The following is a 13,223-nucleotide window of genomic DNA, read 5'->3' on the forward strand; positions in this document are numbered from 1 at the left end:
ACCTCGCCCCCCCCTGCAAAAAAAAACCCCAAAAAACCCCCAAAATCACCAAAAAATCCAGGGGGGGCACCCCAAACCCCCCCCCGGCCCCCCCCGCCGCTCACCTTCCTCCTCTGGCCGCTCTCCTTCCTCTTCCTCCTCGTCGGGGGCGAAAATATCGAGGGTGGGGGGGGGCGGGGGGGGGGGTCGCTGCCTGGATTTTGGGGGGGGCCGTCGTTGCCCCCCCCCAAATTTTGGAGGCGGAGCCCCAGCCTTTCCCGCGTTTCCTGGAAAATTCCGAAAAGCCCCCGGGCCACCAGCCCGTCGGCCAGTTCGGCCAGTTCCTCTAACTGGGGGGGGGGGCGGGGGCGACGGGGGGGGGCCCCCCCCTCGGTTTTACCCCCCCCGACCCCCCCCAAACGCCGCAGGGCCCCCCCCACCGTCTCGCCGGGCCGCAGCAGGGCCAGCACCCCCCGCAGCAGGAGGGGCAGCGGGGGGGGGGACGGGCCTTCCTCGCCCCCCCCGGCGCCGTCCTCATCCTCTTCCTCTTGCTTTTCTTTCGGGGGGGGGCGCGGTTTGATCGTCATCTGGGGGGGACGACGACACACGAACGTGGGGTTGGGGGGGCCGCCGAGCCCCCCCGCTGGGTCGCCAGCACCCCCGGGGCCCCCCTGCGTCTTCAACGCCCCCATTTCCTCCCCATTTCCCCCTATTTTCCCTAATTTCCTCCCCGTTTTCCCCCATTTCCTCCCCGTTTTCCTCCCATTTCCTCCCCGTTTTCCTCCCATTTCCTCCCCGTTTTCCTCCCATTTCCTCCCCGTTTTCCTCCCATTTCCTCCCCGTTTTCCTCCCATTTCCTCCCCGTTTTCCTCCCATTTCCTCCCCGTTTTCCTCCCATTTCCTCCCCGTTTTCCTCCCATTTCCTCCCCGTTTTCCTCCCATTTCCTCCCCGTTTTCCTCCCATTTCCTCCCCGTTTTCCTCCCATTTCCTCCCCGTTTTCCCCCATTTCCTCCCCGTTTTCCTCCCATTTCCTCCCCGTTTTCCTCCCATTTCCTCCCCGTTTTCCTCCCATTTCCTCCCCGTTTTCCTCCCATTTCCTCCCCGTTTTCCTCCCATTTCCTCCCCGTTTTCCTCCCATTTCCTCCCCGTTTTCCTCCCATTTCCTCCCCGTTTTCCTCCCATTTCCTCCCCGTTTTCCTCCCATTTCCTCCCCGTTTTCCTCCCATTTCCTCCCCGTTTTCCTCCCATTTCCTCCCCGTTTTCCTCCCATTTCCTCCCCGTTTTCCTCCCATTTCCTCCCCGTTTTCCTCCCATTTCCTCCCCGTTTTCCTCCCATTTCCTCCCCGTTTTCCTCCCATTTCCTCCCCGTTTTCCTCCCATTTCCTCCCCGTTTTCCTCCCATTTCCTCCCCGTTTTCCTCCCATTTCCTCCCCGTTTTCCTCCCATTTCCTCCCCGTTTTCCTCCCATTTCCTCCCCGTTTTCCTCCCATTTCTTCCCCGTTTCTGCTCTGTTTCTTCCCCGTTTCCCCCTATTTCCTCCCCATTTCCCCCTTCCCCTAATTTCCTCCCCATTTCCCCCTCTATTTCCTCCCCGTTTCCCCTCTATTTCCTCCCCGCTTTCCTCTATTTCCTCTCCATTTCCCCCATTTTCTCCCTACTTTCTCCCCATTTCCCCCCTATTTCCTCCTCTTTTTCCCTATTTCCTCCCCATTTCCTCCCCCAGCTCCCCCATTTCCCCCCCAATGGTCCCCCCTTCTCCCCAACACCCCCCCATTTCCCCCAGCCCCCCATTTCCTCCCCTTCCCCCATTTCCCCCCATTTTCCCATTTCCACCCTTTTCCCCCCATTTTCTCTTCATTCCCCCCTATTTGTCCCCCTTTTCCCCTCCCCCCCATTTCCCCCTTTCCCTCATTTCCTCCCCACTTCCTCTTCTCCACCCCCTCCATTTCCCTCGCATGTCCCCGTTTTCCCCCCAAAGCCCCTTGCCCCCAAACCCATTTCCCCCTTCTCCCCCTTCCTCCCCACTTCCCCCCTCCATTCCCCCCATGTCCCCCTTTCCCCCCCAAACCCCCATTTCCCCGTTTCTCCCCCCAAACCCCCCATTTCCCTCTTTCCCCCACTTCCTCCCTCCACTGCCCCCCCACGTCCCCCATTTCCCCCCCAAACCCCCCATTTTCCCCCGTTTCTCCCCCAAACCCCATTTCCCCCATCAAGTCCCCCCTTTCCCCCTTTCCCCCACTTCCTCCCTGCTTCCTCCCCACTTCCCCCCTCCACTGCCCCCCCCACGTCCCCCATTTTCCCCCCATTTCCCCCCAAACTCCCCATTTCTCCCCCCAACCCCCCCCATTTCCCCCATCAAGTCCCCCATTTCCCTCTTTCCCCCACTTCCTCCCTGCTTCCTCCCCACTTCCCCCCTCCACTGCCCCCCCCACGTCCCCCATTTCCCCCCGTTTCCCCCAAACCCCCCATTTTCCCCCATTTCTCCCCCCAAACCCCCCCTTTCCCCATCAAATCCCCCATTTTCCCCTTTCCCCCACTTCCTCCCTGCTTCCTCCCCGCTTCCCCCCTCCACTGCCCCCCCACGTCCCCCATTTTCCCCCGTTTCCCCCAACCCCCCATTTCCCCCCATTTCTCCCCCCAACCCCCCCCTTTCCCCATCAAATCCCCCATTTTCTCCTTCCTCCCCGCTTCCTCCCCGCTTCCCCCTCCACTGCCCCCCCAGTCCCCCATTTCCCCCCGTTTCCCCCCCAACTCCCCTTTCCCCCCCTGTTCCCCCCCCAGACCCCCGCTTCCCCCCGCTTCCTCCCCACTTCCTCCCTGCTTCCTCCCCACTTCCCCCCTCCACTGCCCCCCATGTCCCCCATTTTCCCCCGTTTCCCCCAAACCCATTTCCCCCCATTTCTCCCCCCAACCCCCCCTTTCCCCATCAAATCCCCCATTTTCCCCTTTCCCCCGCTTCCTCCCCGCTTCCTCCCAACTTCCTCCCCGCTTCCTCCCCGCTTCCCCCTCCACTGCCCCCCCAGTCCCCCATTTCCCCCCATTTCCCCCCGTTTCCCCCCCCAACTCCCCGTTCCCCCCCGTTCCCCCCCCAGACCCCCGCTTCCCCCCGCTTCCTCCCCACTTCCTCCCCGCTTCCTCCCCACTTCCCCCCTCCACTGCCCCCCACGTCCCCCATTTTCCCCCGTTTGCCCCAAACCCCCATTTTCCCCCATTTCTCCCCCCAACCCCCCCTTTCCCCATCAAATCCCCCATTTTCCCCTTTCCCCTGCTTCCTCCCCGCTTCCTCCCCACTTCCCCCCTCCACTGCCCCCCACGTCCCCCATTTTCCCCCCATTTCCCCCCGTTTCCCCCCCCAACTCCCCGTTCCCCCCTGTTCCCCCCCCAGACCCCCGCTTCCCCCCGCTTCCTCCCCACTTCCTCCCCGCTTCCTCCCCACTTCCCCCCTCCACTGCCCCCCACGTCCCCCATTTTCCCCCGTTTCCCCCAAACCCATTTCCCCCCATTTCTCCCCCCAACCCCCCCTTTCCCCATCAAATCCCCCATTTTCCCCTTTCCCCCGCTTCCTCCCCGCTTCCTCCCCGCTTCCTCCCCGCTTCCTCCTCGCTTCCTCCCCACTTCCTCCCCGCTTCCCCCTCCACTGCCCCCCCCAGTCCCCCATTTTCCCCCCATTTCCCCCCGTTTCCCCCCCCAACTCCCCGTTTCCCCCCCCGTTTCCCCCCCCCCAGACCCCCGCTTCCCCCCCGCTTCCCCCCCGCTTCCTCCCCCGCTTCCCCCCCACTTCCTCACCCAGTCGACGGCCTCCAGCCAGGGGTCGGGGGGCCGCCGCCCCCCCCGGCGGGGCAGGTAGTGCCCCTGGGGGTCGAAGGAGCCCTCGGCCAGCTCCTCCGCCAGGTTGAAGGGCGTCAGGGGGGGGCCGCCCCCCTCCCCCGCCCCCCCCGGCCACGCCTCCTCGCCTGCGGGCGGGGCAGGGCGGGGCGTCAGCGCCACGCCCCCTGCCCCCCAGATCCTCCCTCTGCCCCACAGATTTGCCCCCACCCCACAGATTCCCCGCTCTGCCCCACAGATTCCCCCACCCCATAGATCCCTCCCTGCCCCATAGATCCCCCACTCTGCCCCATAGATTCCCCCTCTGCCCCATAGATTCCTCCCGTGCCCCATAGATCCCCCTTCTGCCCCATAGATCCCCTTTCTGCCCCATAGATTCTTCCCCTGCCCCATAGATCACCCTTCTACCCCACAGATTCCCCTCTCTGCCCCATAGGTTCCTCCCGTGCCCCATAGATCCCCCTTCTGCCCCATAGATTCCTCCCCTGCCCCATAGATCACCCTTCTACCCCAGATTCCCCCCTCTGCCCCATAGATCCTCCCTCTGCCCCATAGATTCCCCCCACCCCATAGATTCCTCCCGTGCCCCATAGATCCCCCTTCTGCCCCATAGATTCCTCCCCTGCCCCATAGATCATCCTTCTACCCCATAGATTCCCTACTCTGCCCCATAGATCCTTCCTCTGCCCCATAGATTCCCCCACCCCATAGATTCCTCCCCGTCCCATAGATGCCCGTTCTGCCCCATAGATTCCTCCCCTGCCCCATAGATCCCGTCTCTGCCCCATAGATTCTGCCCCCGCCCCATAGATCCCCCCCACAGTGTCTATAGAGCTTCGTGGGCCCCATAGGACCTGGACTAGCCCCATAGCTGCCCCATAGATTCCCCCCTGCCCCATAGATCCCCCCTTACCCCATAGATTCCCCCCTGCCCCATAGATCCCCCTTACCCCATAGATTCCCCCCTGCCCCATAGATCCCCCCCATAAGCCCCATAGCGCCGGCAGCAGCCCCACAGCATCTATAGGGCTTTGTGGGCCCCATAGGACCTGCACTAGCCCCACAGCTGCCCCATAGCTGCCCCACAGCTGCCCCATAACCGCCCTATAGACCCCCATACCTGCCCCATAGTTGCCCCCCAGCCATGCCACAGCCCCTATAGAGCCCCATAACTGCCCTATAGCTGCCCCATAGCCCCCACAGCTGCCCCATAGCCGCCCTATAGACCCCCACAGCCACCCCCAGCCGCCCCATAGCTGCCCCATAGCCACCCTATAGCCCCCACAGCTGCCCTATAGACCCCCGTAGCCACCCCATAGCCACCCCACAGCCCCTATAGACCCCTATGGCCACCCCATAGCTGCCCCATAGCCACCCTATAGCCCCCACAGCTGCCCCATAACCACCCCAGCTGCCCCATAGCCACCCCATAGCTGCCCCGATAGACCCCCATAGCCACCCCACAGCCCCTATAGAGCCCCATAGCTGCCCTATAGCTGCCCCACAGCCCCTATAAAAACCCATAGCCGCCCTATAGCTGCCCCATAGCTGCCCCACAGCCCCCATAGCTGCCCCATAGCCCCTATAGACCCCCATAGCTGCCCCATAGCCGCCCCACAGCCCCTATAAAAACCCATAGCTGCCCCATAGGTGCCCTATAGCCGCCCTATAGACCCCCACAGCCACCCCCAAGCCGCCCCATAGCCACCCCACAGCCCTTATAGAGCCCCATAGCTGCCCTATAGCTGCCCCATAGCCCCCACAGCTGCCCCACAGCCGCCCCACAGCCCCTATAGACCCCCATAGCCGCCCTATAGCTGCCCCACAGCCGCCCCATAGCCCCTATAGAGCCCCATAGCTGCCCCCCAGCGCTCACCCTCCTCGCCGTGGGGCAGCAGCAGGTCGTACTTGGCGCCGGCGCCGCAGCCTTCGTCCTCCTCCTCCTCCTCGTCCTCCTCGTCACTGTCCAGCGACGGTTTCCCCGAAAAACGGCTCCCCGGGCCCCCCACGGCCACCGCCGCCTGCGCGACCCACGGCTGACCCACGGCGACCCACGGCTGACCCACGGCGACCCACGGCGATTCACGGCCGACCCACAGACACCCACGGCTGACCCACGGCGACCCACGGCGATTCACGGCCGACCCACAGACACCCACGGTGACCCACGGCCGACCCACGGCGATTCACGGCCGACCCACAGACACCCACGGCAACCCACGGCTGACCCACAGCCGACCCACAGACACCCACGGCCGACCCACGGCTGACCCACGGTGACCCACGGCGATTCACGGCCGACCCACGGCGACCCACGGCTGACCCACGGCAACCCATGGCTGACCCATGGCAACCCACGGCCGACCCACGGCTGCCCCACACCTCCCTGGGCACCCCCGTGATCCCCTATAGCCGCCCCACGGCTGCCCCACAGCCACCCCGTAGTCCCCCACGGCTGCCCCACGGCTGCCCCACACCTCCCTGGGCACCCCATGGTCCCCTATAGCTGCCCCACGGCCTCTCTACAGCCCCACAGCTGCCCCACACCTCTCTGGGCACCCTATAGCTGCCCCACGGCTGCCCCATAGCCGCCCCACGGCCTCTCCCCGGCCCCACAGCCACCCCATGGCTGCCCCACACCTCCCTGGGCACCCCATAGCTGCCCCACGGCTGCCCCATAGCTGCCCCACAGCCTCTCCCCAGCCCCACAGCTGCCCCACGGCTGCCCCATAGCCCCCCCACGGCCTCTCCCCGGCCCCACGGCTGCCCCACGGCTGCCCCACAGCCACCCCATGGCTGCCCCACACCTCCCTGGGCACCCCATAGCTGCCCCACAGCCTCTCCCCAGCCCCACGGCTGCCCCACGGCTGCCCCATAGCCACCCTATAGCCGCCCCACGGCCTCTCCCCAGCCCCATAGCTGCCCCACGGCTGCCCCACACCTCCCTGGGCACCCCACAGCTGCCCCACGGCTGCCCCACGGCCGCCCCCCAGCCCCACGGCCGCCCCACGGCTGCCCCATAGCCACCCTATAGCCGCCCCACGGCCTCTCCCCAGCCCCATAGCTGCCCCACAGCTGCCCCACGGCCTCTCCCCAGCCCCACGGCTGCCCCACAGCTGCCCCACAGCCACCCCACGGCTGCCCCACACCTCCCTGGGCACCCCACAGCTGCCCCACAGCTGCCCCATGGCCTCTCCCCAGCCCCACGGCTGCCCCATAGCTGCCCCACAGCCACCCCACGGCTGCCCCACACCTCTCTGGGCACCCTATAGCTGCCCCACGGCTGCCCCATAGCCCCCCCACGGCCTCTCCCCGGCCCCACGGCTGCCCCACAGCCACCCCATGGCTGCCCCACACCTCCCTGGGCACCCCATAGCTGCCCCACAGCTGCCCCACGGCCTCCCCCCAGCCCCATAGCTGCCCCACACCTCCCTGGGCGCCCCACGGCTGCCCCACGGCTGCCCCATAGCTGCCCCACAGCCACCCCACGGCTGCCCCACACCTCCCTGGGCACCCCATAGCTGCCCCACAGCTGCCCCATGGCCTCTCCCCAGCCCCACGGCTGCCCCACAGCTGCCCCACACCTCTCTGGGCACCCTATAGCTGCCCCACGGCTGCCCCATAGCCACCCTATAGCCGCCCCACGGCCTCTCCCCAGCCCCACGGCTGCCCCACAGCCGCCCCACGGCTGCCCCACACCTCCCTGGGCACCCCACAGCTGCCCCACAGCCGCCCCATGGCCTCCCCCCAGCCCCACGGCTGCCCCACGGCCGCCCCACGGCCGCCCCACGGCTGCCCCACACCTCTCTGGGCACCCTATAGCTGCCCCACGGCTGCCCCACAGCCGCCCCACGGCCTCTCCCCGGCCCCACGGCTGCCCCACGGCTGCCCCACAGCCACCCCACGGCTGCCCCACACCTCCCTGGGCACCCCATAGCTGCCCCACGGCTGCCCCATAGCCGCCCCACGGCCTCTCCCTGGCCCCACAGCTGCCCCACGGCTGCCCCATAGCCACCCTATAGCCGCCCCACGGCCTCTCCCCAGCCCCATAGCTGCCCCACAGCTGCCCCACGGCCTCTCCCCAGCCCCACGGCTGCCCCACAGCTGCCCCACAGCCACCCCACGGCTGCCCCACACCTCCCTGGGCACCCCACAGCTGCCCCACAGCTGCCCCATGGCCTCTCCCCAGCCCCACGGCTGCCCCATAGCTGCCCCACAGCCACCCCACGGCTGCCCCACACCTCTTTGGGCACCCTATAGCTGCCCCACGGCTGCCCCATAGCCCCCCCACGGCCTCTCCCCGGCCCCACGGCCGCCCCACAGCTGCCCCACAGCCACCCCACGGCTGCCCCACACCTCCCTGGGCACCCCATAGCTGCCCCACGGCTGCCCCATAGCTGCCCCACAGCCTCTCCCCAGCCCCACGGCTGCCCCATAGCCACCCTATAGCCGCCCCACGGCCTCTCCCCAGCCCCACAGCTGCCCCACAGCCACCCCACAGCTGCCCCACACCTCTCTGGGCACCCTATAGCTGCCCCACGGCTGCCCCATAGCCACCCTATAGCCGCCCCACGGCCTCTCCCCAGCCCCACGGCCGCCCCACGGCTGCCCCACACCTCCCTGGGCACCCCACAGCTGCCCCACAGCTGCCCCATGGCCTCTCCCCAGCCCCACGGCTGCCCCACGGCTGCCCCACGGCCGCCCCACGGCCACCCTATAGCCGCCCCACGGCTGCCCCACGGCCTCCCCCCAGCCCCACGGCTGCCCCACGGCCGCCCCACGGCGCTCACCCTCTTGCGGGGGGGCGGGGGCGGCTCTTCCTCCTCCTCCTCCTCCTCCTCGTCCTCGGGGTCCTCGAACCTGGGGCGACGTTTCGCCATCGGGGCTGGGGGGCGGCTCGTTACCGGCGCTAATTAACCTGCCTGGGGGGGCCCATTAACGGCGCTAATGAAGCCCAGCGGTGGCTCCGATTAAGCCCCGATAACGGCGATAATTAAGCCCGTTAATGGCGCTAATTAACCCCCCAAACCCCCGTGACCAGCCCTTAATTAGCTCCATTAATGGCCCTAATTAATGCCCGTTAATCGGGCTAATTAACTGCCATTAATGGCACTAATTAGGCCCCAAGAACCCCCATTACCAGCCCCAATTAACTCCCATTAATGGCGCTAATTAACCCCCAAACCCCCATCACCAGCCCCCAATTAGGCCCATTAGTGGCGCTAATTAACCCCCATTAATGGCACTAATTAGGCCCCAAGAACCCCCATTACCAGCCCCAATTAATCCCACTAATGGCGCTAATTAACCCCGATTAATGTCTCCAATTAACCCGCACTAATGGCACTAATTAACCCCCAAACCCCCATCACCAGCCCCCAATTAGGCCCATTAATGGCGCTAATTAACCCCCATCAATGGCACTAATTAGGCCCCAAGAACCCCCATTACCGGCCCCAATTAACTCCCATTAATGGCCCTAATTAGGCCCCGATAACAGCGCTAATTAACCTGCATTAACTCCACTAATGAACCCCCAAACCCCCATTACCAGCCCCTAATTAGCCCCATTAATGGCCCTAATTAATGCCCATTAATGGCTCCAATTAACCCCCATTAACAGCCCTAATTAGGCCCCGAGAACCCCCATAACCAGCCCCAATTAACTCCCATTAACGGCGCTAATTAACCCTCATTAATGCCTCCAATTAACCCGCACTAACGGCGCTAATTACCCCCCCAAACCCCCATTACCAGCCCCCAATCAGCTCCATTAATGGCCCTAATTAACGCCCATTAATGGCGCCAATTAACCCCCATTAACAGCCCTAATTAGGCCCCAATTAACCCCCATTAACGCCCCCAATTAAGCCCTAATAACAGCGCTAATTAACCCGCATTAACGGTGCTAATTAACCCCTAAGAACCCCCATTACCAGCCCCCAATTAGCCCCATTAACGCCCCCAATTAACCCCCATTACCACCCCTAATTAACGCCCATTAACAGCCCCAATTAATCCCCCCGCCCCCTAATCACCATCCCTAATTACCCCCATTAACTCCCCTAATTAACAGCCCCAATTAGCCCGCAACACCCCCATTTAATTACCCACCCCCCCGCCGCTAATTAACCCCAATTAACGCTCGCCCCTCCCCCCCCGGCCCCAACCCCCCCTCATCCCCCTCCCCCCACCTTACCCCCGCTAATTAACCCCTCCCCATTAATTAAACCCCGCTAATTAACCCCTCCTCGGTAATTAACCCCCGTTCATTAACCCCCTCCCCCTCATTAACCCCCAATTAGCGCCCCGCCCCCCTCATTAACCCCCACTTCTCTCCCCCACCCCCCCTTAATGAACCCGCACCCCTCCCCTCATTTGCATATGCAAATGAACCCCCCCTCCCCCGGTGTTTTCCCGCGGGCCCCGCACCCGGCCGGTGGCTGCGCGACGGCGGCGGCACTTCCGGGCGGAAGTGACGCCATCGGCGTGCGCCGGAAGGCGGGCGGGGGGGCGCCGGTCGCTCTTAAAGGGGCCGCGTCGCAAAAAAAATGAGGGAGTCGAGGCCTCGATCGCGGTTTTGGGGTTTTTTTGACCCAAAATCTCGGGGGGGGGAGGGGCGGGGGGGGGCGTTCCCGTTAAATAAGCGCGCGGGGGGGGCTGTCAATCAACCGGGGGGGCGGGGCTGTCGATCGATCGGACGGAGCTGTCAATCAAACGGAGCTGTCAATCAATCGATCAATCGATCCGACGGAGCTGTCAATCAATCGGAGCTGTCAATCAATCGGAGCTGTCAATCAATTGTCAATCGATCCCACGGAGCTGTCGATCGATCGATCGATCGGATGGAGCTGTCAATCAATCACACGGAGCTGTCAATCAATCGATCGATCGATCGGATGGAGCTGTCAATCAATCAATCAGATGGAGCTGTCAATCGATCGGAGCTGTCAATCAATTATCAATCGATCGGATGGAGGTGTCGATCGATCAGACGGAGCTGTCAATCGATCGATCGATCAGACAGAGCTGTCAATCAGATGGAGCTGTCAATCAATCGATCAATCAATGAGATGGAGCTGTCAATCAATCGATCGATCGGACGGAGCTGTCAATCAATCAGACGGAGCTGTCAATCAGATGGAGCTGTCAATCAATTATCAATCGATCGGATGGAGGTGTCGATCGATGAGACGGAGCTGTCAATCAATCCGACGGAGCTGTCAATCAATCGATCGATCGATCCCATGGAGCTGTCAATCGATCAGACAGAGCTGTCAATCAATCAGATGGAGCTGTCAATCAGATGGAGCCGTCAATCGATTGGAGCTGTCAATCAATTATCAATCGATCAGATGGAGGTGTCGATCGATCAGACGGAGCTGTCAATCAATCAGACGGAGCTGTCAATCAATATATCAATCAGACGGAGCTGTCAATCAATTGATCGGATGGAGCTGTCGATCAATCAGACGGAGCTGTCAATCAATCGATTGATCGATCACATGGAGCTGTCAATCGATCAGACAGAGCTGTCAATCAATCAGATGGAGCTGTCAATCAATCGATCGATCAGATGGAGCTGTCAATCAATCCGAGCTGTCAATCAGGTGGAGCTGTCAATCGATCGATCAGAGCTGTTGTTAATCAAATGAATGGAGCTGTCAATCAATCAGACGGAGCTGTCAATCAATCGATCAATTGGATGGAGCTGTCGATCGATCAGACAGAGCTGTCAATCAATCAGATGGAGTTATCAATGGATCCGACAGAGCTGTCAATCAGACGGAGCTGTCAATCAATCGATCGATCGATCGATCAGACAGAGCTGTCAATCATGGGCTGGCCGGAGCGTCAATCAAGGGGGGGGGCAGGGAGCTGTCAATCATCCGCGGGCTGTCGATCACTTGATCGATCGATCAATCGATCGATCGAGGGGCGTCCATCGGCGCTCGGCTTCCCGGGGAGCTGTCAATCAGAAGGAGGCGGCTGTCAATCAACCGCCCGTCGGTCCAATCGAAGCGTCAATCAAAGGCCGCCACCTTTAATGGCACCTGTCAATCATCCCCCTCCCAGCTGTCAATCAAACCCCACCAGAGGTGTCAATCACCACAACAGCTGTCAATCATCCCCCTCCCAGCTGTCAATCACCCGCAAAACTGTCAATCAACCCATTCCCAGCTGTCAATCAGCCCCCAAAACTGTCAATCATCCCCCAGAGCTGTCAATCACCCCCCTCCAGAGCTGTCAATCACCCGTCCAGCTGTCAATCACCCCCCAGACCTGTCAATCACCCCCTCCCAGCTGTCAATCACTCCCCCAAACTGTCAATCACCCCCAGAGCCATCAATCCCCCCCTCCCAGCTGTCAATCACCCCCCAAAACTGTCCGTCACCCCCCCAAAAGTGTCAATCACTCCCCCAAAACTGTCAATCATCCCCTTCCCAGCTGTCAATCACCCCCCGAGCTGTCAATCACCCCCCAAAACTGTCAATCACCCCCTTCCCAGCTGTCAATCACCCCCTCCCAGCTGTCAATCACCCCCCAAAACTGTCAATCACCCCCTTCCCAGCTGTCAATCACCCCCAAAACTGTCAATCACCCCCTCCAGAGCTGTCAATCACCACAACAGCTGTCAATCACCCCCCCAGAGCTGTCAAACACCCCCCCAAAAGTGTCAATGACTCCCCCAAAACTGTCAATCACCCCCCAGACCTGTCAATCACCCCCCCAAAAGTGTCAATGACTCCCCCAAAACTGTCAATCACCCCATTCCCAGCTGTCAATCACCCCCAAAACTGTCAATCACCCCTTCCCAGCTGTCAATCACCCCCTCCCAGCTGTCAATCACCCCCCAAAACTGTCAATCACCCCCTTCCCAGCTGTCAATCACCCCCAAAACTGTCAATCACCCCCTCCAGAGCTGTCAATCACCCCCCGAAACTGTCAATCATCCCCTTCCCAGCTGTCAATCACCCCCTCCCAGCTGTCAATCACCCCCCAAAACTGTCAATCACCCCCTTCCCAGCTGTCAATCACCCCCAAAACTGTCAATCACCCCCCAAAACTGTCAATCATCCCCTTCCCAGCTGTCAATCACCCCCTCCCAGCTGTCAATCACCCCCCAAAACTGTCAATCACCCCCTTCCCAGCTGTCAATCACCCCCCAGAGCTGTCAATCACCCCCAAAACTGTCAATCAATCACCCCCCCAGACCTGTCAATCCCCCCCCAGCCCCATCAATCCCCCCCCCAGCCCCCCCCAAACCCCCATCAATCACCCCCCCCCCCTTTTTTTCACCTACCCTCAAAAATAGGCGTCCCCCAACCCGGGGGGGTCGCGCAGCCCCTCCGCTCCTCCGCTCGCGGGGGGGGGGGCACCCCCTTCTTTTGGGGGGCCCCCCCCTTTTGGGGCACCC

At 62.7% G+C, this 13,223-nt stretch overlaps 1 protein-coding gene and 1 long non-coding RNA gene across 4 annotated transcripts; both read right to left on the bottom strand.

Annotated features, from left to right (window-relative positions):
* Positions 1 to 49: 49 nt before the first annotated feature.
* On the bottom strand, positions 50 to 10,298 carry CD2BP2 (CD2 cytoplasmic tail binding protein 2; the record flags this gene model as incomplete). The annotated part of the gene is made up of 5 exons (XM_069777993.1): positions 10,238 to 10,298; positions 8,596 to 8,727; positions 5,682 to 5,826; positions 3,767 to 3,933; positions 50 to 566 (listed from the first exon to the last, which is right to left on the bottom strand). Coding segments are annotated over exons 2-5 (919 nt in total), but the record flags the coding sequence as incomplete, so codon positions are not given.
* A 491-nt stretch (positions 10,299 to 10,789) lies between these two features.
* On the bottom strand, positions 10,790 to 13,162 carry LOC138684309 (uncharacterized). 3 transcript variants are annotated; one of them, XR_011323635.1, is made up of 4 exons: positions 13,110 to 13,162; positions 11,593 to 11,773; positions 11,234 to 11,404; positions 10,790 to 10,851 (listed from the first exon to the last, which is right to left on the bottom strand). It is a non-coding gene; the product is annotated as an uncharacterized lncRNA (long non-coding RNA). The 3 variants fall into 3 exon arrangements; XR_011323634.1 differs by lacking the exon at positions 10,790 to 10,851 and having other exon boundaries at positions 11,176 to 11,404; XR_011323636.1 differs by lacking the exon at positions 10,790 to 10,851 and having other exon boundaries at positions 11,176 to 11,387; positions 11,576 to 11,773.
* Between the last annotated feature and the right edge of the window lie 61 nt (positions 13,163 to 13,223).

The sequence above is a fragment of the Haliaeetus albicilla genome, unplaced genomic scaffold (genome assembly GCF_947461875.1).
Source record: "Haliaeetus albicilla unplaced genomic scaffold, bHalAlb1.1 scaffold_179, whole genome shotgun sequence".
NCBI lineage: Eukaryota > Metazoa > Chordata > Aves > Accipitriformes > Accipitridae > Haliaeetus > Haliaeetus albicilla.